At 36.1% G+C, this 17,884-nt stretch overlaps 3 protein-coding genes across 10 annotated transcripts; 2 read left to right on the forward strand and 1 right to left on the reverse strand.

Annotated features, from left to right (window-relative positions):
- The first annotated feature begins 33 nt into the window (after positions 1-33).
- On the forward strand, positions 34-7,414 carry LOC124298955 (activin receptor type-2A). 3 transcript variants are annotated; one of them, XM_046751696.1, is made up of 9 exons: positions 34-531; positions 966-1,168; positions 1,262-1,442; positions 1,620-1,759; positions 1,843-2,222; positions 2,326-2,521; positions 2,858-2,995; positions 3,096-3,227; positions 3,313-7,414. In XM_046751696.1, the coding sequence occupies exons 1-9, from the start codon at positions 486-488 to the stop codon at positions 3,496-3,498; spliced, it is 1,602 nt and encodes a 533-aa protein (XP_046607652.1). In that variant the 5' UTR covers positions 34-485; the 3' UTR covers positions 3,499-7,414. The 3 variants fall into 3 exon arrangements, with proteins under 3 accessions (XP_046607652.1, XP_046607670.1, XP_046607660.1); XM_046751714.1 differs by having other exon boundaries at positions 40-531; positions 978-1,168; XM_046751704.1 differs by having other exon boundaries at positions 42-531; positions 2,326-2,512.
- Positions 7,415-7,559: 145 nt separating this feature from the next.
- On the forward strand, positions 7,560-15,630 carry LOC124298940 (putative thiamine transporter SLC35F3). Of its 6 annotated transcripts, none has more exons than XM_046751653.1 (12): positions 7,560-8,089; positions 8,159-8,298; positions 8,580-8,757; positions 8,878-9,053; positions 9,182-9,331; positions 9,447-9,797; positions 9,864-9,992; positions 10,111-10,300; positions 10,507-10,596; positions 10,692-10,821; positions 12,097-12,126; positions 14,988-15,630. In XM_046751653.1, the coding sequence occupies exons 3-12, from the start codon at positions 8,616-8,618 to the stop codon at positions 15,100-15,102; spliced, it is 1,503 nt and encodes a 500-aa protein (XP_046607609.1). In that variant the 5' UTR covers positions 7,560-8,089; positions 8,159-8,298; positions 8,580-8,615; the 3' UTR covers positions 15,103-15,630. The 6 variants fall into 6 exon arrangements, with proteins under 6 accessions (XP_046607609.1, XP_046607589.1, XP_046607629.1 ...); XM_046751633.1 differs by lacking the exon at positions 12,097-12,126 and adding an exon at positions 13,585-13,868; XM_046751673.1 differs by lacking the exon at positions 14,988-15,630 and adding an exon at positions 13,420-13,460.
- A 450-nt stretch (positions 15,631-16,080) lies between these two features.
- Positions 16,081-16,701, reverse strand: LOC124299055 (glutathione S-transferase 1-1). The gene is made up of 2 exons (XM_046751922.1): positions 16,584-16,701; positions 16,081-16,502 (listed from the first exon to the last, which is right to left on the reverse strand). The coding sequence occupies exons 1-2, from the start codon at positions 16,699-16,701 to the stop codon at positions 16,264-16,266; spliced, it is 357 nt and encodes a 118-aa protein (XP_046607878.1). The 3' UTR covers positions 16,081-16,263.
- Positions 16,702-17,884: the final 1,183 nt, after the last annotated feature.

A 17,884-nucleotide genomic window follows, 5' to 3' on the forward strand; every position in this document is an offset into this window, starting at 1 on the left:
TAAACACTCAAGTCTTTGCAGTCAAAACCACGAAGTAAAAACCACTGATATATCCCTGGATATATCATTCGAAGACCGGTGGTGCAGACTTTCTAACCTTGGAAATTGGAATTTACGGCGTCATGTAGTGCTGGTCGTCTATTGTCACTCACGTGTATTTGGCGTTTATTTTTATAATAACTACAAGGATATTCCATCGTTATTAATTTCTCAGCAACTTTGTCACAACACTACAGATGCGCATTAACGATCGTATACGTATTATTACACACTGTAACTGATTGTGAATAAGACATCGAGTTCAAGAATCCACGAAGTTTTGTGCCAGTAGAATTTGTATGCTCTCGGTGGATAAGTGAATGACATGAGGCTGTGTTGTGCGCGGCTTGTTGAGTGAGAGAAATGTGTCGCCGAGTGAATTACTACAAATTTCTTAACAGCTAATAGCCGCAAAATTACTGTTATGCTTCTGTGATCCTGTTACAATGCCTCCGTATTTGATGATACTACCGTGCCTCCTGGGGTTACTAGGTACATTCCAAATATTATATGTACACATATCGAAATTCTTTCGTAACAGTCGCGAGTTACCTGTTCACAAACTTCGTCGATTACACATTTGGATGTATCGTGTTTCCCCAAATTTGTTGATTCAACGCCGATATCCCTCCATCGATTGGAAAATTCATTTTTTCGAATGTCAGAATACAATTTCTGTTTGACTCTCTGATCAATGAGTTGTATCATGAAAACACTATTCCACCTACATATACATACCTAGCTGGCGACAAATGGTTTTTTTCTATACTGCTTCCGCAGCAATTTAACTCCACTAGTTGGCACCTACATCTGATGGTCTATATTTTTTCCTCTGTCTTTAAACGTCGGGCGAATATTTACAAGATCACTTTTCATAAAATTCTGCAAGACTTGTCTTGAATGAAAAAAGATTTGATCCAATTTAGTTATGTTTACAGGCACATCATTTGCCCATGATATTAAGGGAGTAACGTACTGCGAGTTTTACAATGAGTCTATGTGTGTCGACCAGCAAAAAAACTGTTTTAAACAAGAAGAATGTATTCCCCAAGAATCTAACACACGTCATCACTGCTATGTGCTTTGGGAAAGAAATAGTACCACTGGGCAGACTAATATTAGAATGAAGGTTCTTATATGTTTTACATCTCTATGTCTGGAGTTTACCTGATTGAACGTAAAAACACCTTATCTAATATCACGTATTCGTGTTACTTAACAGGGATGCTTCTTAGATAACCCGGATTGCTATGACAAATTGGAATGTATTGAAAAAAGAAACGAACGAAAAGAGCGGATAAAATTGTTTTTTTGCTGCTGCGATGGAAACATGTGTAATCAAAATTATACATGGGATCCTACGCAATCACCTCCACAGACCGATGATAATCACCCAGAAGGAGGTGAGTGAATTTTTTTAAATTTATGAAGCACATGATGTAAAATACTGTTTGGCCTTTGAGGAGCGTTGGGAAAAAGGGGTTTAGACAATACTATGGTAGAAAAAAATTTTAAATAGAATATTTTAATATTTTTACACGTCTGTATAATTTGTTATTACATTAAACTATTTTTCATAGAACGTAAACCAGTTCCGAACGATCAACAGCATTACATTACTATTGTTGTGTCGGTCTCCATTCCGATGTTATTACTTGCTTTCATCCTGCTCAGCTTACACTGGTTTTATCGACAACGTAAGCTAGCCTACTTCAACGAGGTAAATTTTTTATACCTGTTTGGACTGCAAATTTATCAAAATAATGGGTTTTGCTATACTCTTATTGATAATCCAATGCTTAGGTACCGACATTAGAGCCTCTTCCATTACCGCAACCTTCCCCAAATTTGGGTCTCCGGCCAATTCAACTCTTAGAAATCAAAGCTCGCGGTCGTTTTGGGGCTGTGTGGAAAGCACAGCTGAAAAACGATGTTGTTGCTGTCAAAGTTTTTCCCATCCAAGATAAGCAATCTTGGCAGTCAGAGCAAGAAATATTTAAACTGGCGCATATGGATCATGAAGACATATTACGCTATATAGGAGTTGAAAAGCGAGGGGACAACCTTCAAGCTGAGTTTTGGTTAATAACTGCGTATCATGAGAAAGGATCGCTATGTGACTTCCTTAAGGCTAATGTTGTCACATGGCCTGAAATGTGCAAAATTGCGGAATCTATGGCAAGGTAGGAGAATAGATGATAAATTATTTAAACTCTGATGACAATTTGAGCCGTATCTTTAATTTGATACCATCAAAGTCTGGTTATGAATATTCACTTTACTTAGGGGCCTAATGCATCTGCACGAGGAAATACCAGCAAATAAAGCTGATGGATACAAGCCAGCAGTCGCGCATCGTGATTTTAAATCGAAAAATGTTCTCCTTAAAGCTGACATGAGTGCCTGTATAGCTGACTTTGGGTTAGCTTTAATCTTTCATCCTGGGAAGCCATGCGGTGACACGCACGGACAGGTAGAGATAGTATGAATTTTATGCTATTTACTTATACAACTTAGAAACAAGGTTCAAGTGCGTTTGTTTAACACTACGAAACATTTCTTGAATATTATTATTCGGAAATTTCTAAATTTGTCTGTAAGGGTAAGTTGCAAAACAAGTATATGCGATCTTTCACCCATGGTCGAGGGCTTACTGCATTGACAATACGAACGTTGTCACATAAAAATTTTCATGCCTTCTCGTCTCCCGTTAACATTATAAGCTTCAACCTTGTGTTCAAAACTAGACTCTTCAACACAGCCAAATTTTATTCACGAAACAAACATACATACCTGTATCAATGTGTATACACCATAGGTTGGTACCAGACGTTATATGGCTCCTGAGGTACTGGAAGGTGCAATTAACTTTACCCGTGATTCGTTTTTGCGGATCGACATGTATGCTTGCGGATTGGTGCTGTGGGAATTAGCATCAAGATGTACTGTCCAAGATGTAAGCATTCTTTGGAATTACTTCTCCATTAATTCGTTTTCCCACTTATAATTCTGGCAATTATCAAAAAAATATTAAGTTATCATCTTGTTTACAACAGGGTCCCATTGGAGAATACAGACTTCCTTTTGAGGAGGAAGTTGGCCTTCACCCAACATTAGAAGACATGCAGGAGAGCGTTGTTGTTAAGAAGGAACGCCCTCTCATATTAGAAACTTGGCGAAAGCACCCGGTAAATATCCTGACTACATCAAATTTCCCTATCAGCTTTCATTATTTACTCATTATTACTTTTCTTTTTGGTTGGCAATCCCTAGGGTCTTTTATCACTCTGTGACACAATGGAAGAGTGTTGGGATCATGATGCTGAAGCTCGATTGTCGGCATCGTGTGTTATGGAGAGAGTTGTTACATTAGGCAGAATGTTACATCTTAACTCATCTACTTTGATACGCATGGACCACAATAATGAGTCTCTTACCACCAAGGAATCTAGTATGTAGTTAATTTGTATGTATATCAGCTGTAGCTGCACAGCACAACACCACTTCCTGTTCCATATATTGCTTTACGTGCCAATATGAAGCAATCGTAATCATGAGGTCAATTTTTATTTAATATTTGGCAGCTATAAACATTTGAGACACAACTTTGCAATCGTTAATATAGCACGACTCGATAGAGTTGGAACAATATCCCTACTCGACATCAGCCAGTTCCAAACTGTGATTAAAATGTCGCATTTTTTTTCCCAATGGCCACATACTGTCCAAGATTCATTTAATTTGTGGTGCTTGTGCAAATTGAATGTATGACAAATTATTTAAAACCGATGACAGTCGAATAGATATGGAAACAAATAAGTAGTTGTGTACACATTAAAAGTTGACTACTCAAAACGAGTCTGCTGGCCCAAATGCCCTTCAATGAATTGTACCATGGGTTTATGAAAAAAGCACGGGCAAACGTATGTTTGGGATAAATCTTGTTAATTTGAACAGTAATAAGTTTGCTACTCTTCAAGTAGAATGATTCATTCTCTCCCCTATAATTCTGTATGGATTCATTTCGGTTCTCAATTATTACCTGTAGAATACCACCTATTCACTTCATCGTTGTTAGTGAAATCTGAAACATTAAAGCGGACCTTGTTAACTGTTGCAACACATATCTTAATAAATTTACGGAAATGAAACAGTGGTACAAAAAATATTCAGCTCGCATTGGCAGCAATTAATCCTAATAAATCGAATATTGCAACATTGAGTGGAGTACATAGAAAGATGCAAGTACCTTTCTTTTATTCGAATAAACTGAATCTTCCAAAATATACAAATAACTAACTTTAAAACTGTTTTTAAAGTCTTGTCTCTTATCTTCTTCTATTATAATTCTTTGGTACTCACTACAATATATAATTTTAGTATGGAGTAATTTGTAGATTGAAGTGAAATTGTTTGCTTCTTGGCGTTTAAGATTAGAAAAAGAAAATGTCATGGTTGATGATCATTGTTCGCCGGACTTGAAATTAGATGGTGCAAAAACGTGAACTAATTTATAAATATTTCGAATTCATGATTTTCAAGCTTGTACAGTGGTTTTGAGCTGGAGTTTTTGAATAACTTCGAGGCACTTTTTTCTCTGTTTAGAGCATATTTTAAGTGAGTGTCTTTGGCACTACTTGAAAATTTTTACGTTCAAAAGTTTATTCAAATATGACTGGTTTTTCAACAGTGTAGCACGGTATGCGTGCGTTTCATGTGTGTGAGTGGGTGGGCGAGTCTGTGTGTTCTGCTTTATGTGCGTGAGCGTGTGTATGATTTGATATTTTGAATAAGTCCCGGTATCAATAATTACCTTATATAGTATGTACTAACTATAGAAAAGTGAAGCTACTCAAAGAATATTAGCACGTTCTCGATTAGTCTTGCAAAATTGTTGCGCTCAAACTTATAAGCTATTCATTTGTGCTTGTGGGGACCCAGCTCAATCCAGCCACCCTGCAGACTTCATCCCTTCGATGTTTTTTTCCAATGATATCTTGCCATTGAAAAGTGATATCAATCAAAAATAAGATCATCATTGAATTCATACTCAATCCATTTTAAATCAATTCTCGCCAACTAAAACGTGATGTAAAAATCTTGAAATTTTGTTCCCAAACTTTCGGTTTCAGTGCTAACCCAACAAAGACCTTCTTTTTGTTGACACAACTTTTGCATCTCCAGATATCGTCGATTGATAACTCTTGGATTTCAAGAATTAAAAAAACTTTGCGCAGCTTACACCTCCGGAACGAGCTCCTGAAAGATTGTGAATTAAAACGAGGGAGGTACTAATCACGTGGTATAAGAAAATTTCCAAAGGAACAAATAAATCGAAGGTGTTGATGGCTAGAGGGTGGTCGAATTGAGCTGGATTCCCACATTTACATTCAATCATTTCTCAATTATTCAGGAAATGCAGTCAGCATCTATTACTGTGCAAGCATGTAGAGACAGATTTATTTGTCAAGAAAATAGCCTCTCAGTTATATCTATTCTATTAGAAACCACAGATAGTCTTGTCAATTACCAGTACTTTGTCAGCACTGGTCAAAAAACATACAATACCTGTCCAGTAATTCATCATTGTACATTCATTATTATTGTAATCATGTTAATATATGAACTGTTTAATAACCATTGGCACTTGCGGATACAGGTATATTTTACCTTACAGTATAAAATTGTAAGTAACTAGTTAAATATAACGAATAATCATGAGATTGTAGTTCCTAACTGCAGTGCAACAAATATATAGAAGACAAATTTCGCAACTGCAACCATTGAAGGTACGAAGGATGGAAGAAAAAAAAATTGGCATACAATTTGTAATTTGATGAGTAATTTGCCTACCTTATTTCATCCCTGAAACATTCAATAGTTAAAGTAGATGAATTGCTTGTTCGTATTTTCTTGTGATAACGTTACAAACTTCAATCTCATAAATAATTAAGTACCTAAATGTAAACAAACGTAGTACTTTGACTGTACTAAAAAGCATACATTCTCAATATTGCATCAACTCCTGATCCTAATAGTCAAGCGTTTACCGCAGACATATAGAGACTGCCAATGCTTACAAGGTGCGTCCAGTTATCATGGACAACGGGCAATGAGAGACACACAGGGAAATTAAAGTATTCTGCAATTATCTGCTCGATTAACATTACTCTCGCACTCAATGAGTTGGTATCCATGAGGCGCGAATGTGGAAATTACCACTAGTCCTACTCGGAAGTACCAAAACTCCTGAAGTGGGTTTGGGCCGGGTCAGGAGTCTTGATATACATTTAATCAACGATTAAAGTATGGACATTGGGTTTCCGAATTTTGTGATATGTCCTAACGAGAGTTTAAGTACTTTTAAACAAGAATATTGGCAGCTAAGAAAACGAAAAATTTTCTCACTATACAAAAATTTCATGGGAAATTAGAGATCTAGCGGTTGGCAAGTACCTCCGCTGCCTGCTTTTTAGTACCGTTTGTGTAACTATGTAGAAATACATTTGAGTTACATTTTAGGCGGTTAATTTTATAATTGTTTTTAATAAAAATCCTGAATGCATCTATTACTATATGTAGGCTGTATCATAACAAAGACCATGGTCAGAAAATATATGCACCCCAGTGCATATAGACTATTGTAAATATATATAAAATGAATTAGCATGTAGGCATATGATAAAATAATTTTTATTTATCTCAATAAGTAGCGTGTAAACTGAAGAAATGGAATGTTCCTATATGTACAAGGTAGCTTCGGCAGATTACTACTTGATCTTTTTTTTTTCCCCGACATGTTCTGAAAATAAGAAAATGTATAGTGGGGATTACACTTGATAATTTGCATAATAGCGTTTCAAAAATACGTCGACATTGTTAATTTTCAAGATGGTGATCTGTAATAGAGCTACAAAGTGGTAAAACTTTGATACAGATTTTTGGATGCTTGCACAATGCTTGTCTGTTTAAAAAATTTTATTTAACTTTGGCATCTTTTTTTTCTTGAACTACAGCTTCACACTAATCGTTTGACGAGAATTACTAACTGTACTTTATTTCAGGTTCATTATCACTCGGTTTCAAGACACCGTCAATTGTAATGTTTTGTCTGTAACATTTTTAGATCATCTACCCAGACGATAAGAATGTGTGAAATCTATGAATTATTGTTAAATGATAGCTTGTAATTTCTAAACCTCATTTGTATAATTAATACTTTATTATGAGAACATTCTGTTTGAAAGGAGTGTAAACTACATATTTACCCGTAAACTTTATCATTTTCTTTCTGTAAAAATTTACTACAACTTACGTGTTTTATTATTTACGTATTGAAATAATAAAAAATATCAAGACATACGCTTATCGCAAATCCTGGAATCTTACCTTATCATGTAAGTACATAATATACGTTTATGTACGTGCGTTATGTTATTGTATGCTATGAATACCGCATGCTAATAAATACGTTGTACGCATAATACAGCAGTATTCGCTGCGCAAAATGTTCTATGTAATTTAATTTACTAAAGGGATGTTTCGACGGTATCTGTCTTGTAGCCTTACGAGCAGATCATATTTTCTCTTGATTGGTTCAACACTTCTCTCGTGTGGCCGACGGTACGTTGCAGCTCATGTGATGCTTACACGTATTATCGGTACACAAGAAAAAGGGGGAAAATAGGCCAGCAACGAATCGAATAAAAATATTTTGCGCCGACGCACAGTAAGGGTGAAAGTGAAGAACGGTTGGCGGACCTTGCCTCACAAATTGCAATCAATGGCAGAGCGAGAGGGTGAGGGTGTTGCTGCCGTCGGCTATTTATCCCATTCGTGGAGTCTCTACTTGACTTTGTTATTTTTCGTTTCCGAACACGTTATTTGAAGTAAACATAGTAATTAACTACTGTTTCCCCAATGCGACATAATCCGGGGTGATATTTTTTTACATATCACAACGCATGACTGCTACGTCGTGTGATACTGCATACCTGTTCGAAAAGGCATATTTCGCTACAGTCAGCCGAAAATACGCTACATTTTATACGTATGTATACAAGTTCTGACTATACTCGCTGCTTTGCCTACCCTATAAGTTCTTAATGTTTTCTAGCAGAGTATAACACAAGATTTCATATTGACAACAATTTATGTAAACTAAGTTCGATGCGACAGAAAATAAATATCCACGTTTTCGAGAAATCTACGTTGCCATTCGCCGTTTCAATTAAAAAACCCGTCTGCCTACGAAAAACGGTAAACTTTTTTTGTGTTAAAAAAGTAAAATGATTGAATATGATTTTCTCTAGAGATAATGACGTATCAAATATGTGCTGCTAATTAAATAAACTAAGTACCACTCCTAGTTAATTGCAAGACAAGAACGCCTAGCATTAGGCAACCATCACTCTTCTTTGCGATTTTGCGTTTCGACAGTCTTATTGGAATAGAGTGATTGAATCAATGAATAATTACACTGTGACGATTGTAAGTACATTAGCAGTGCCATATGATTTTCTTCTTTCGTGTGTGTACAGTACTCTATGGGTAATGAGTTGAGGAAGCCGTGAACGATGGGTAGTGGCGGAGTCAGCGAAGTCCCAACAATATTTCATCCCCGAAGATCGCGTACTCCAAGCATCGTCTTGAATGAGGAACAACAGAACAATGGCCCTTATGCTAGTCCCGTGCAAGTTATACTGGAAACATCTTCAGGTAATAACTACCAACCTCCAAGGAATCACTCTCAAATATGGACTTACATATTAAGCTTGCGCCAGAATTATATATATACATTTCACACACACATATATAATGTTGGATATCAATTTTCAGGATGCGAACAACAAGCCTGTAGCGCGAGTGGAGGATGCAGCGAAATTTCGATTGCTTGTAGATCTACAAATGATCCAGGTGGAGGAGGGCAAAGTCAACAGTCATATGCTCCAGGAAGTTCTTCAAATTCTTTATCAACGTGTTATGCTTCTTGTTGTGCCGAATCGGCAAAGAAGGTGAACATTTTCTTAGTACGAAATCTGCAGTTAGTATGCCGAGCAAACTTTGTTCTGTCACTATTTGATTATATGTATAATCTATACATATTAGGAGTCCGTAACAGTCATCACATTTCAATTTGTAGATTTACTTTGGAGTGTGTGTAACGATTTGCATAACGGCTAGCTGGGTTGGGGCAACCCATTGTATGAAATATTTATACTTCAAAAAACCAGAGACAGTTGTTCAAGAAGCATCAATACCTTCCAATATCTCTGGACTTCATCATCAGCCTGTAAGTATGTATCTCGGAAGGGGTACATAGCACATATGAAGATTGAGTAATGAGATTTCAATGAAATAAGTTGCCTTGCAAATGTGATTTGATTAAGTGTGTATATTACTTACAGCTAACTCTTTCCTACAATGCACCATTTTTCACGACATGGTTCTGCACGAACTGGGCAGTCCTGTACTTCCCGGTATACTTTCTGTGCCGAGTAGCAAGGACAAAATGCTCAAATCCTTCGGAGATTGTCGCAGAAAGTCTTCGAGGTTTTCGTGACAAAGGGTTCACAGGTGGACGCTTCTTGACTCGATGCAGTCTTTTTTGTGGTCTATGGGTAGTGACAAATTACATGTACATTCATTCGCTAAGGATATTACTAGCAACAGATGTTATGGCTCTTTTTGCAACTAATGTTTGCTGTGTTTACCTTCTCTCCTGGGTTATTCTTCATGAACAGTTTGTTGGCGTTCGGGTAAGACAAATAAACTGATTCGTAACTGATTTTAGCATAACATCGATTGAGTGCTTTGAATTACAGATAGTAGCAGTCATTTTGTGTGACACAGGAATTGCATTACTTGCATATATGGATGGTATCTCAGGTAGTCCAACTCTTGGTGGTGTTGTACTTGCCGTTTCCGCTGCTGCTGGTTCTGCAGTTTACAAAGTAAGTTACGATACTTCTAGTATGGGATTGCATTATGCCAAATTTGTGTTCAATTATTGTTCAAAAATTTTTCCCAACAATATAACACGATGTGAAAATAATTCGAATCTGGTTGCAGGTATTATTTAAAAAGGTAATAGGCGAAACCACATTCGGTCAGGTTTCCCTTTTCTTTTCATTGGTTGGGCTATGCAATGCTGCTTTACTGTGGCCAATTTGTCTCACTTTGTATTTCTCGGGCGTCGAAAGTGTACAATGGAATCGCCTCCCTTGGCCAGCTTTACTTTCAGCCAGTATTCTTCATTTGGGTTTGTTACACGATATTACTTTATTTCAATAATTCATAATAGTGAATGCACGTCAAGAACGCAAAGTGCCGATGTGCGCTAACTCATATTTCATGCTTGTGGCTCTGAAATCACCTGGAACTCACTAGCCCGTTATTGGCTTTAGTTAATATTTCATGTTGTGTAGGAACTCTACATGGAATAATTTTTGTACTCCGCTTACACAGTTGCCAACATGTTGGGGAACTTCAGCATTGCCTTGACTTACGATCTTTTCATAACTTTGGGATTAATCACCGCTGTACCTGTGTCTGCAGGTAGGATGATGATGCGACTTTAACGATTTTTGTAGGTCTGTCGGGTATGCACCCATGTGAGCACCGAGCATATAGAATTGTGGCATTTGTTACAGCTCTCGATGTAGTCCTTTATGGCGCTCACTTTGTTGGCATGAAGTTGGCAGGGATAATATTGATAGCAGTTGGATTCTTTCTTGTGATGTTCCCCGACAATTGGCCGGATTACATCACGCGATTACTACGGTATGTACTTTGAATTCTTTTTTACTCCTCAGGATTGTAGAATGCACTTTAGTTCTACTTGATTTCCATTATAGTTTTCAGTTCTTTAGGATTCGTGTCCCTTTAACCTACTCTTGTAAATATAATTTAAATTTTTTTCATTCATATCATAATGTGCACCAAATAGAAAGAGCATAGTTATACTACAGTAGGTTCTGCTTGAAAAATTCACTATATTCACAGTTTGTGCCTTTGATCTTCACTATAAATAGAAAACATATTATTCTCAAGTCTCAATTATCCCACAAGTGTACCTACGTTCGTCGTTGATGTACATCAGAGTAACATTAAGTCTTTAATTTCTTTATGCGATTTCAACAAATACACGAGACATTTGTTTAGGTCAAGTTATGTCACTGCTGTAGTAGAAGCGCAAGATGAGTTACAGATGTCACTTAACTTCTCGTCATTGTATGTTTTTGCAAGCAAAACAATAGGTGAAAAAGTAGCAACTCAGCATTTAAGATAGGGGGTATTTCTTAGTAAATTGTATTAAACACGTTAATTTATTTTCACGATAGAATAGTATATTATATATATTAGATGTTTGTGTCCACACTCGACCGTTGCTTGTTCCAATTGTGATTGTCTCATCTTAGCAGGATCAGGATCGGGCTGCTTAGGTTTAGGCTCACTCAAAATATAACACACAATCGAGGAATTTCTCCACAGATTATTCATTGCCAACTGTTACGTAACTGCCGTGCAACATGACCATACAGTGTAAGAATCACATAGTGTAATATACTTGGTCGAATTTTCTTACACGAATGACTCATCGCCAAGCCTATCATACCTATTCTACTATAAGAATTGGACTAGCATAGTAGAATGTTAATATTCATTCGCATTAAGGTCGAAACAATTCGTTCCGACACAATTTTGCCCCGTAGGATCGCACTTTGGATTGAATACCTACACTCGTTGATCGAATTCGTAATATCACCTTTATAAGATAGACGCGAGCATCTATCTTTTAATTCCTGTATCCAACCATCATAAGATCACAATTTACTAATGCATATAATTACATTCACTGATTTTAATGGGATTTTCCAAATTCAAAACTCAATCAATTTAATTAAATCAGTCGCCATCAGGCGTTGGTCAGATCTTCTTGAGTTTTAGAGTTAATCTTGATAACTCTGACTCTGCTGCTTATTATTATATGTGAATCAACTTTGACACTTCATCACTCGCTTCCCAACAATCAGGATCCATTATATGCTGTTACAGAAACATAATCGCGATGAGTCACAATGCAAGGTAAGAAGAAATATCGGCTACATACCTATCTTGTTTGCCAGTGACACTGAAAATTCACCTCTAAAATAGGCCGCGTAAAAAAGAGATAATTGAGTAGCTGAATATTCGTCGATTTTTGTTGTGAACATGTGTTTAAATTTTTTTTTCCACCATAACTTGAAATCCGTTGAATCTTTTCACAGTTCCTGCATTTCCTAAAATTATGAAATGGATGCAGTAGAAATTATACAAGCAGATACTATCATTTTTCAAATACTTTAACGAGTATTTCAATAAAATATTTAAATCAGTAATATCATGATAAACATAGAGAGTCGTGGAGGATTTAGTCAGCGAATAGTAAATTCATTTTAAAATTCTAGAGAATTACACGCAAAATTATAGGGCTTGAAGATTCAGACACTAGTCAATAGTAAGTAATGTGTATAATTGAATATATGTATGTGATTATTAGATCTATTGATACGTCCATAATTCCTATCCTGAATTTATTGCTAGACGGATGATTTACAACGCATCACTTGTTGACAGCAAAATTTATTCCGTGTAAAATATGGAGTGCAGTTTTTATTACTGCTTGCCATTTTATTGGTGAATTATCTGTATGTGCGAACAATAAAAAGAGTCTAATATTGGTGGGTGCATGGTGTTTCTAGTTTATGCTGATTCCGCTACTCTCAAATGCACACTGCTTCAAACTGTGTCCGCGTTTTTTCATACATTCCATTTGGAAGCATGCTTGTCACTTTTGTGTTTTCTTTACTTCTTTACTTTTCATTCTATCTGCATATCTCATCTGTATACTGGTTATGAAACAAGTCTTTCCATTGTGAACTATGCTGTCCTGAGATACAAATATCACAGTGTTCTACAGATGCAGCCACGATTAAAAATATTTTGCCATAAAGGCACTAACTCTGTGTTCTCCATTACTTTCCGCTTCTATAACTCCACAGATATTTTGACTTGCTTTTTTCTTAAAAACCAATAATCTTTGCGAAATATATGTATGTTTATTAGGAAGACAGGTACATATATGTTTATATATTGATATTCAATTTTATTGCTCAATGTCTGAATAAATATATTATGAATATGGGGAAAATCTCACCAAGTCTCAGACTCTTTGAAGAATTATCAAAGTGCATACATGGTTGACAAATGAAACGAAAATTGCATTATTCATCAAAAATGCAAGGTTCATTTAAATACGTGTCTGAAAATCGTCAGGCAAATCACAAATTTTAGATTAAACACATGTCCAACTATAAGTGTAGTCTATTAGTTTCACAGGGGATAGAAAAATAAGGTCAGACCAGAAAGAATTGCAGATTTCAAGGGAAAAGAGGCTCGGCTGAGTGAAAATAAAAAGTATCGATATGACATAACATAGAGATAAAGTAATACGTGAATTAGGTATGTAAATTTGAAACAAAACATTCAATGGGGTTGATGCAGTACGACAAGTTCGCAGCATCATGGGGGTGGCAGAAGCGCGATGAATAGAAGCCGAAGACAATCGATCCAGCAACGGCAATTCAGACGGAACTACGGGGTGTCCTCTACTCAGGGTGATGGACAAACCCTTCTTCCACTCCCATCCGCAAATAGTACTAACTTGACCTATCATCATAATATCAACACTTCTTCGTCCTCTGAACCTTCGCGCCGAGTCCCTACCTCAATTTCAACCACTACCAACAACCATCATCGCTCGCTCATCGTCCCTCAAGTCCAACAAGGTACGCCTTTCATAATTTACCGGCTGCTGTAGTAGCTTGCGCGTATTGCGCATCCAGTTCTTGGCTAATAAACAGCGAAGGGAAACTGTACTTGGCTCGTCTCTTCCAGCGTGTAGAGTAAGATTAGAGGATGGATTTTCATGTAATAATCAACAAGATCTCTTGTTACTTTGCAACATTTTAATGAACAGAGCCAATTGCCTAAACCGACATTGTGTTGCACAAATTCTGGAATGGTAATAATAAGTCCACAATGCGACGGTTCTATTCGTAGAATGCTGATTTTTTAACAAACATATTCAATGTATGTAGCGTTGCACACAGCTGTTTATTACGTTTATAGGTGTGTTATTTTGATGTGGCAGGAATTTTTGGTTCTCTATACCATACCTTAATGTTGCATTAAATATCAGAAGTTCTGATCTAAAAATCAAGTTGAGCAAAGAGTGTGAAACAGTATAGTATTTTGTACCTCTGTACATTTAGTCCTACCTTACGTTTGATAAAATACATGGCTTGGGGGAAAAATATTCACATTGTTAGAAGTAGTTAGACAATTCGCTCCATCTGAGACCATTCACTAGCCAGGAAAGTATATTTATGTATGTTTCCAGTACTTGTTTGAAAAAAATCTGTTTGATTTCCACTATCTATTAATTGTTCGAGTTTTTGAACTGCCGAATAATTTATAATGAAAATATATGATTCATATGAATTACATTTCAACAACTATGAGTCATGAGAGATTTAGTATACCTGGCTCATATGTATTCGTATACACATTTTTACCCGAAGTGTAAGAAGCTGATCTTAGACGTTAAAACCTGTAAATTGTAGCCAATACTATTTTACTAGTTGTTTCTTCTATCATTCTGAATGTGCTATAATTATGGAATGAAGCATCGTGATGTCCGTTGAACGGCTCAGCGTAATTTACAATTGGTTGGTACTATACTTATATGTTTAGTGAATAATATATTCTGCGTGTGCTAGCACATAGTATAGATTTGATAAAAGTCGAATATCTTCATTGAAAATGTAAGACGGCTTGCATGCTGGCAATGAGTAAATATGTAAATAAAAAAAAATTACTCGACTAAAGGAGAAACGTGTTTTCAGATGGAGCAGGAGACACAGGCACGGATTGCCAGGCGGTACATCACGTGACATAGTCGACTACCGAACTGGATACATAAAATCACATTTACGATCGCCTTCCGGGAGGGTTCGGTGACCAACCTGCAGGACCGTTTATGCTTATTATCAGATGACTTTCAGGGTTTCACAAGATCCAGTTGTTAATTATCAGACACTCGGAATATCAAGGTTCATAATGGTTTGATCTATTAGAGAACCACTAAACTGGTTTCAATGAAATATCGTTTTTCCTATAAAAATGAAACCTGATGAAATTTCATAACTTCAGTTTCATGGGTTTAACTTAAGTATCCAATAATTAGTTGTTACGCAGTGAGTTCAGTGTTTGAAAAATAATCGTTTTTATTAAGGAGAAGAAAAAATAGTGGGGTTAAACCAAATCACCTTCGAAATTAATGAATATGAGTATATAGACACTTGTCTTTCTTGGCATACCCTTGTATTATATTTGTACAATAGATTTTCGAATTCTTATGTTGATAAAACTCTCGATATGAGTACAGAAAACAGCCTCACCTGTTCGAAATATACGTCAATTACCATAAGTAACGGAGCAAGCAAGGTGATCTCATTAGACATTTATGATATTCGTGAAATTATCTTGCCAATGTAAAGAAAAAAGTGTTACATTGTTACAATAAATTATGAGGCTAGTTAGAAAATTCTCAGTGAAGAGTAAAGAATTATTACCAGTAATATGTCAGGCAATAAATATGATTGTTTTTAAGTTTTCAATGAGTACGTGATTTCAATTAACGATGTGGCAGATACTACATTCACAAATTTTATAACACAAAGTATTAGATTCGCATACTTGTTTGAACATCCCTTCTTCTCTTTCAGGATGTACTAGTAGTAGTGGTCTGTTTCTTAAATCTTATAGTTCTATAATGTTACGTAATGCTGTGCCATTATACATATGCCGAGGCAATATCAGCCCAGTGAAAAGATATACAATAGCTGAATAATACAGTAAAACTGGAAAATCAATCGACAAGAAGTGCATGGAAATGACTTTCTTGGATTGTGTAAATTTTATTTTGTATCTCATACTTCGTTTTTATCAATTTATTTATTCACCAGTATCTTAGAATAGTAAGTTGTTCTCTGTGGATATTTCTGTCGTTATAAAGAACAGAAGACTGTGAGATACGAATTCAATGAACAGATAGATAAACATTAAGTAAAATTAATTGTGGCAAAATGATATTGCTCAAGTGCTGTCGCCGGAGTAAACTTATTTTTGTCTGCGAACCGGATGTATAGGATGATCCATATGTGACAGATCAGGAGGATGCTTTTCAAAATAGCTGATCTCCTGCATTCCACCTTCGACAATATCCCACAAGTCTTGATGTTTTGTTTTATAGTTGTTGTACCAACTTTCGACGAAAGACCATGTAGATAAAGAATATCCGATTGCCTCCAAACACATTGTCGCTGTTACAAGGGGAAAGTCGGCGATCGTCAAGGTATCTGTAAAAGGATATCCTCTTCAATGTTGATTCTCCATCCACCATGGAGTGCATACATAGGTATATGTGTCGAATTACTCACTTCCAGCGGCATAAGTTGTCTTTGAACGTTTCAGGTATGTGTCAAAGGTACTCAAGCCGATATTCATCTTTTTTAATCCAAGAGGTGTCCGCTCGTACGCAAAGAATATCGGTGCCATCTGAAGTAAAAAATGCTGTATTTCTTGAATTCACAAATTGAAACCTGAATGCGATGTTAGATAAGTTGTGAAAACCTACTACGTATTCGGAAATATAACGATAATATGTAGATAGGTTGAAGCAGAGCCTGTGATTCACGATTGCGCGTGCTGCAGGATCTTTTGGATAAAATGTTCCGCTACCATCGTATTTGTCAGCAAGGTATTGCAAAATTGCGTTGCTAAAAATGAAGTGATCGAAATGATATCCACTGGTTATATCAGTTGTCACAGAACCGGATAGTTATTTCAAGATTGGTAATAATATGCATGTATGTACCTTTCTCCAATTGTGAGATCTTCGTCTATTAACACTGGTATTTCCTTTTGAGGATTCAACTGTACAGACCAGAAAATAAACCTGTTTCTTAATAAACAGTATGAAAAAATTTGGTAATATGAGAATGTTATATATATACTTTTTCAAAATCAGCCGTCATGTGTTCACCTCGTCCAAAATCTACATTGACCAATTCGTAATCAATCTTCAATGCTTTCAGAGCTTGTCTGCAAGCAAGAGACGGTGGCCCATCCGAAACTGAATACAACTTCATATTTTGATTACGAAGCTAAAGTCAAACACTGATATTACTCTGGTAATCAAGAAAAATTTCACTCGATTATTTTTATCAAGAGATGTTCAGTAATGTTTTTATCCAGATAAAATACTCACGAAATATTGTAGAATGTGTGCCAACTCCGCTTGCAATCTGTGATATTAGCTTCACTAGCGTCGTCTGGGTGTATAAGAGTAACACGTCTCCTAACAACTTTCACTTCACTTGATATATAGTTCTCTTTACTGATTGTGAATTGAGGTCAACAACAATCAGAAAGAATTGAATGCATACTCCTTGCAGAACTGTAATACTGAATTTACACTACATATGCAATGAATAGCAGGTTTTAAATTTGTACTATAGATCAATTAGATTTTTAATAATGGGGTTTTTATTTTACGACCAAACAATATTTTATTCGTGAAATATAATATTAACAAGGTAAATAATCACGAGACTATTACAATACACGTAACTGTATGTTTACAGTTTTAATTCAGAGTTTGTGTCACATATGAGTATAGCAAGGCTACGGATTGTACTAAACATCACATCGTTTCTTTACGAAAATTCAGTGGTATTTT

The sequence above is a fragment of the Neodiprion virginianus genome, chromosome 1 (genome assembly GCF_021901495.1).
Source record: "Neodiprion virginianus isolate iyNeoVirg1 chromosome 1, iyNeoVirg1.1, whole genome shotgun sequence".
NCBI lineage: Eukaryota > Metazoa > Arthropoda > Insecta > Hymenoptera > Diprionidae > Neodiprion > Neodiprion virginianus.

Bases quoted from the DNA above. Each gene is read 5' to 3' on its own strand.
- LOC124298955 (XM_046751696.1), top strand. From the start codon at position 486: ATGCCTCCGTATTTGATGATACTACCGTGCCTCCTGGGGTTACTAG. The intron at 532-965 runs GTACATTCCAAA...GATCCAATTTAG, and splicing joins GTGCCTCCTGGGGTTACTAG to TTATGTTTACAGGCACATCA. The intron at 2,996-3,095 runs GTAAGCATTCTT...TGTTTACAACAG, and splicing joins CAAGATGTACTGTCCAAGAT to GGTCCCATTGGAGAATACAG.
- LOC124298940 (XM_046751633.1), top strand. From the start codon at position 8,616: ATGGGTAGTGGCGGAGTCAGCGAAGTCCCAACAATATTTCATCCCCGA. The intron at 10,597-10,691 runs GTAGGATGATGA...CATTTGTTACAG, and splicing joins CGCTGTACCTGTGTCTGCAG to CTCTCGATGTAGTCCTTTAT. The intron at 13,869-14,987 runs GTACGCCTTTCA...ACGTGTTTTCAG, and splicing joins CGTCCCTCAAGTCCAACAAG to ATGGAGCAGGAGACACAGGC.
- LOC124299055 (XM_046751922.1), bottom strand. From the start codon at position 16,701: ATGGCACCGATATTCTTTGCGTACGAGCGGACACCTCTTGGATTAAAA. The intron at 16,503-16,583 runs GTGAGTAATTCG...ATCCTTTTACAG, and splicing joins GACAACTTATGCCGCTGGAA to ATACCTTGACGATCGCCGAC.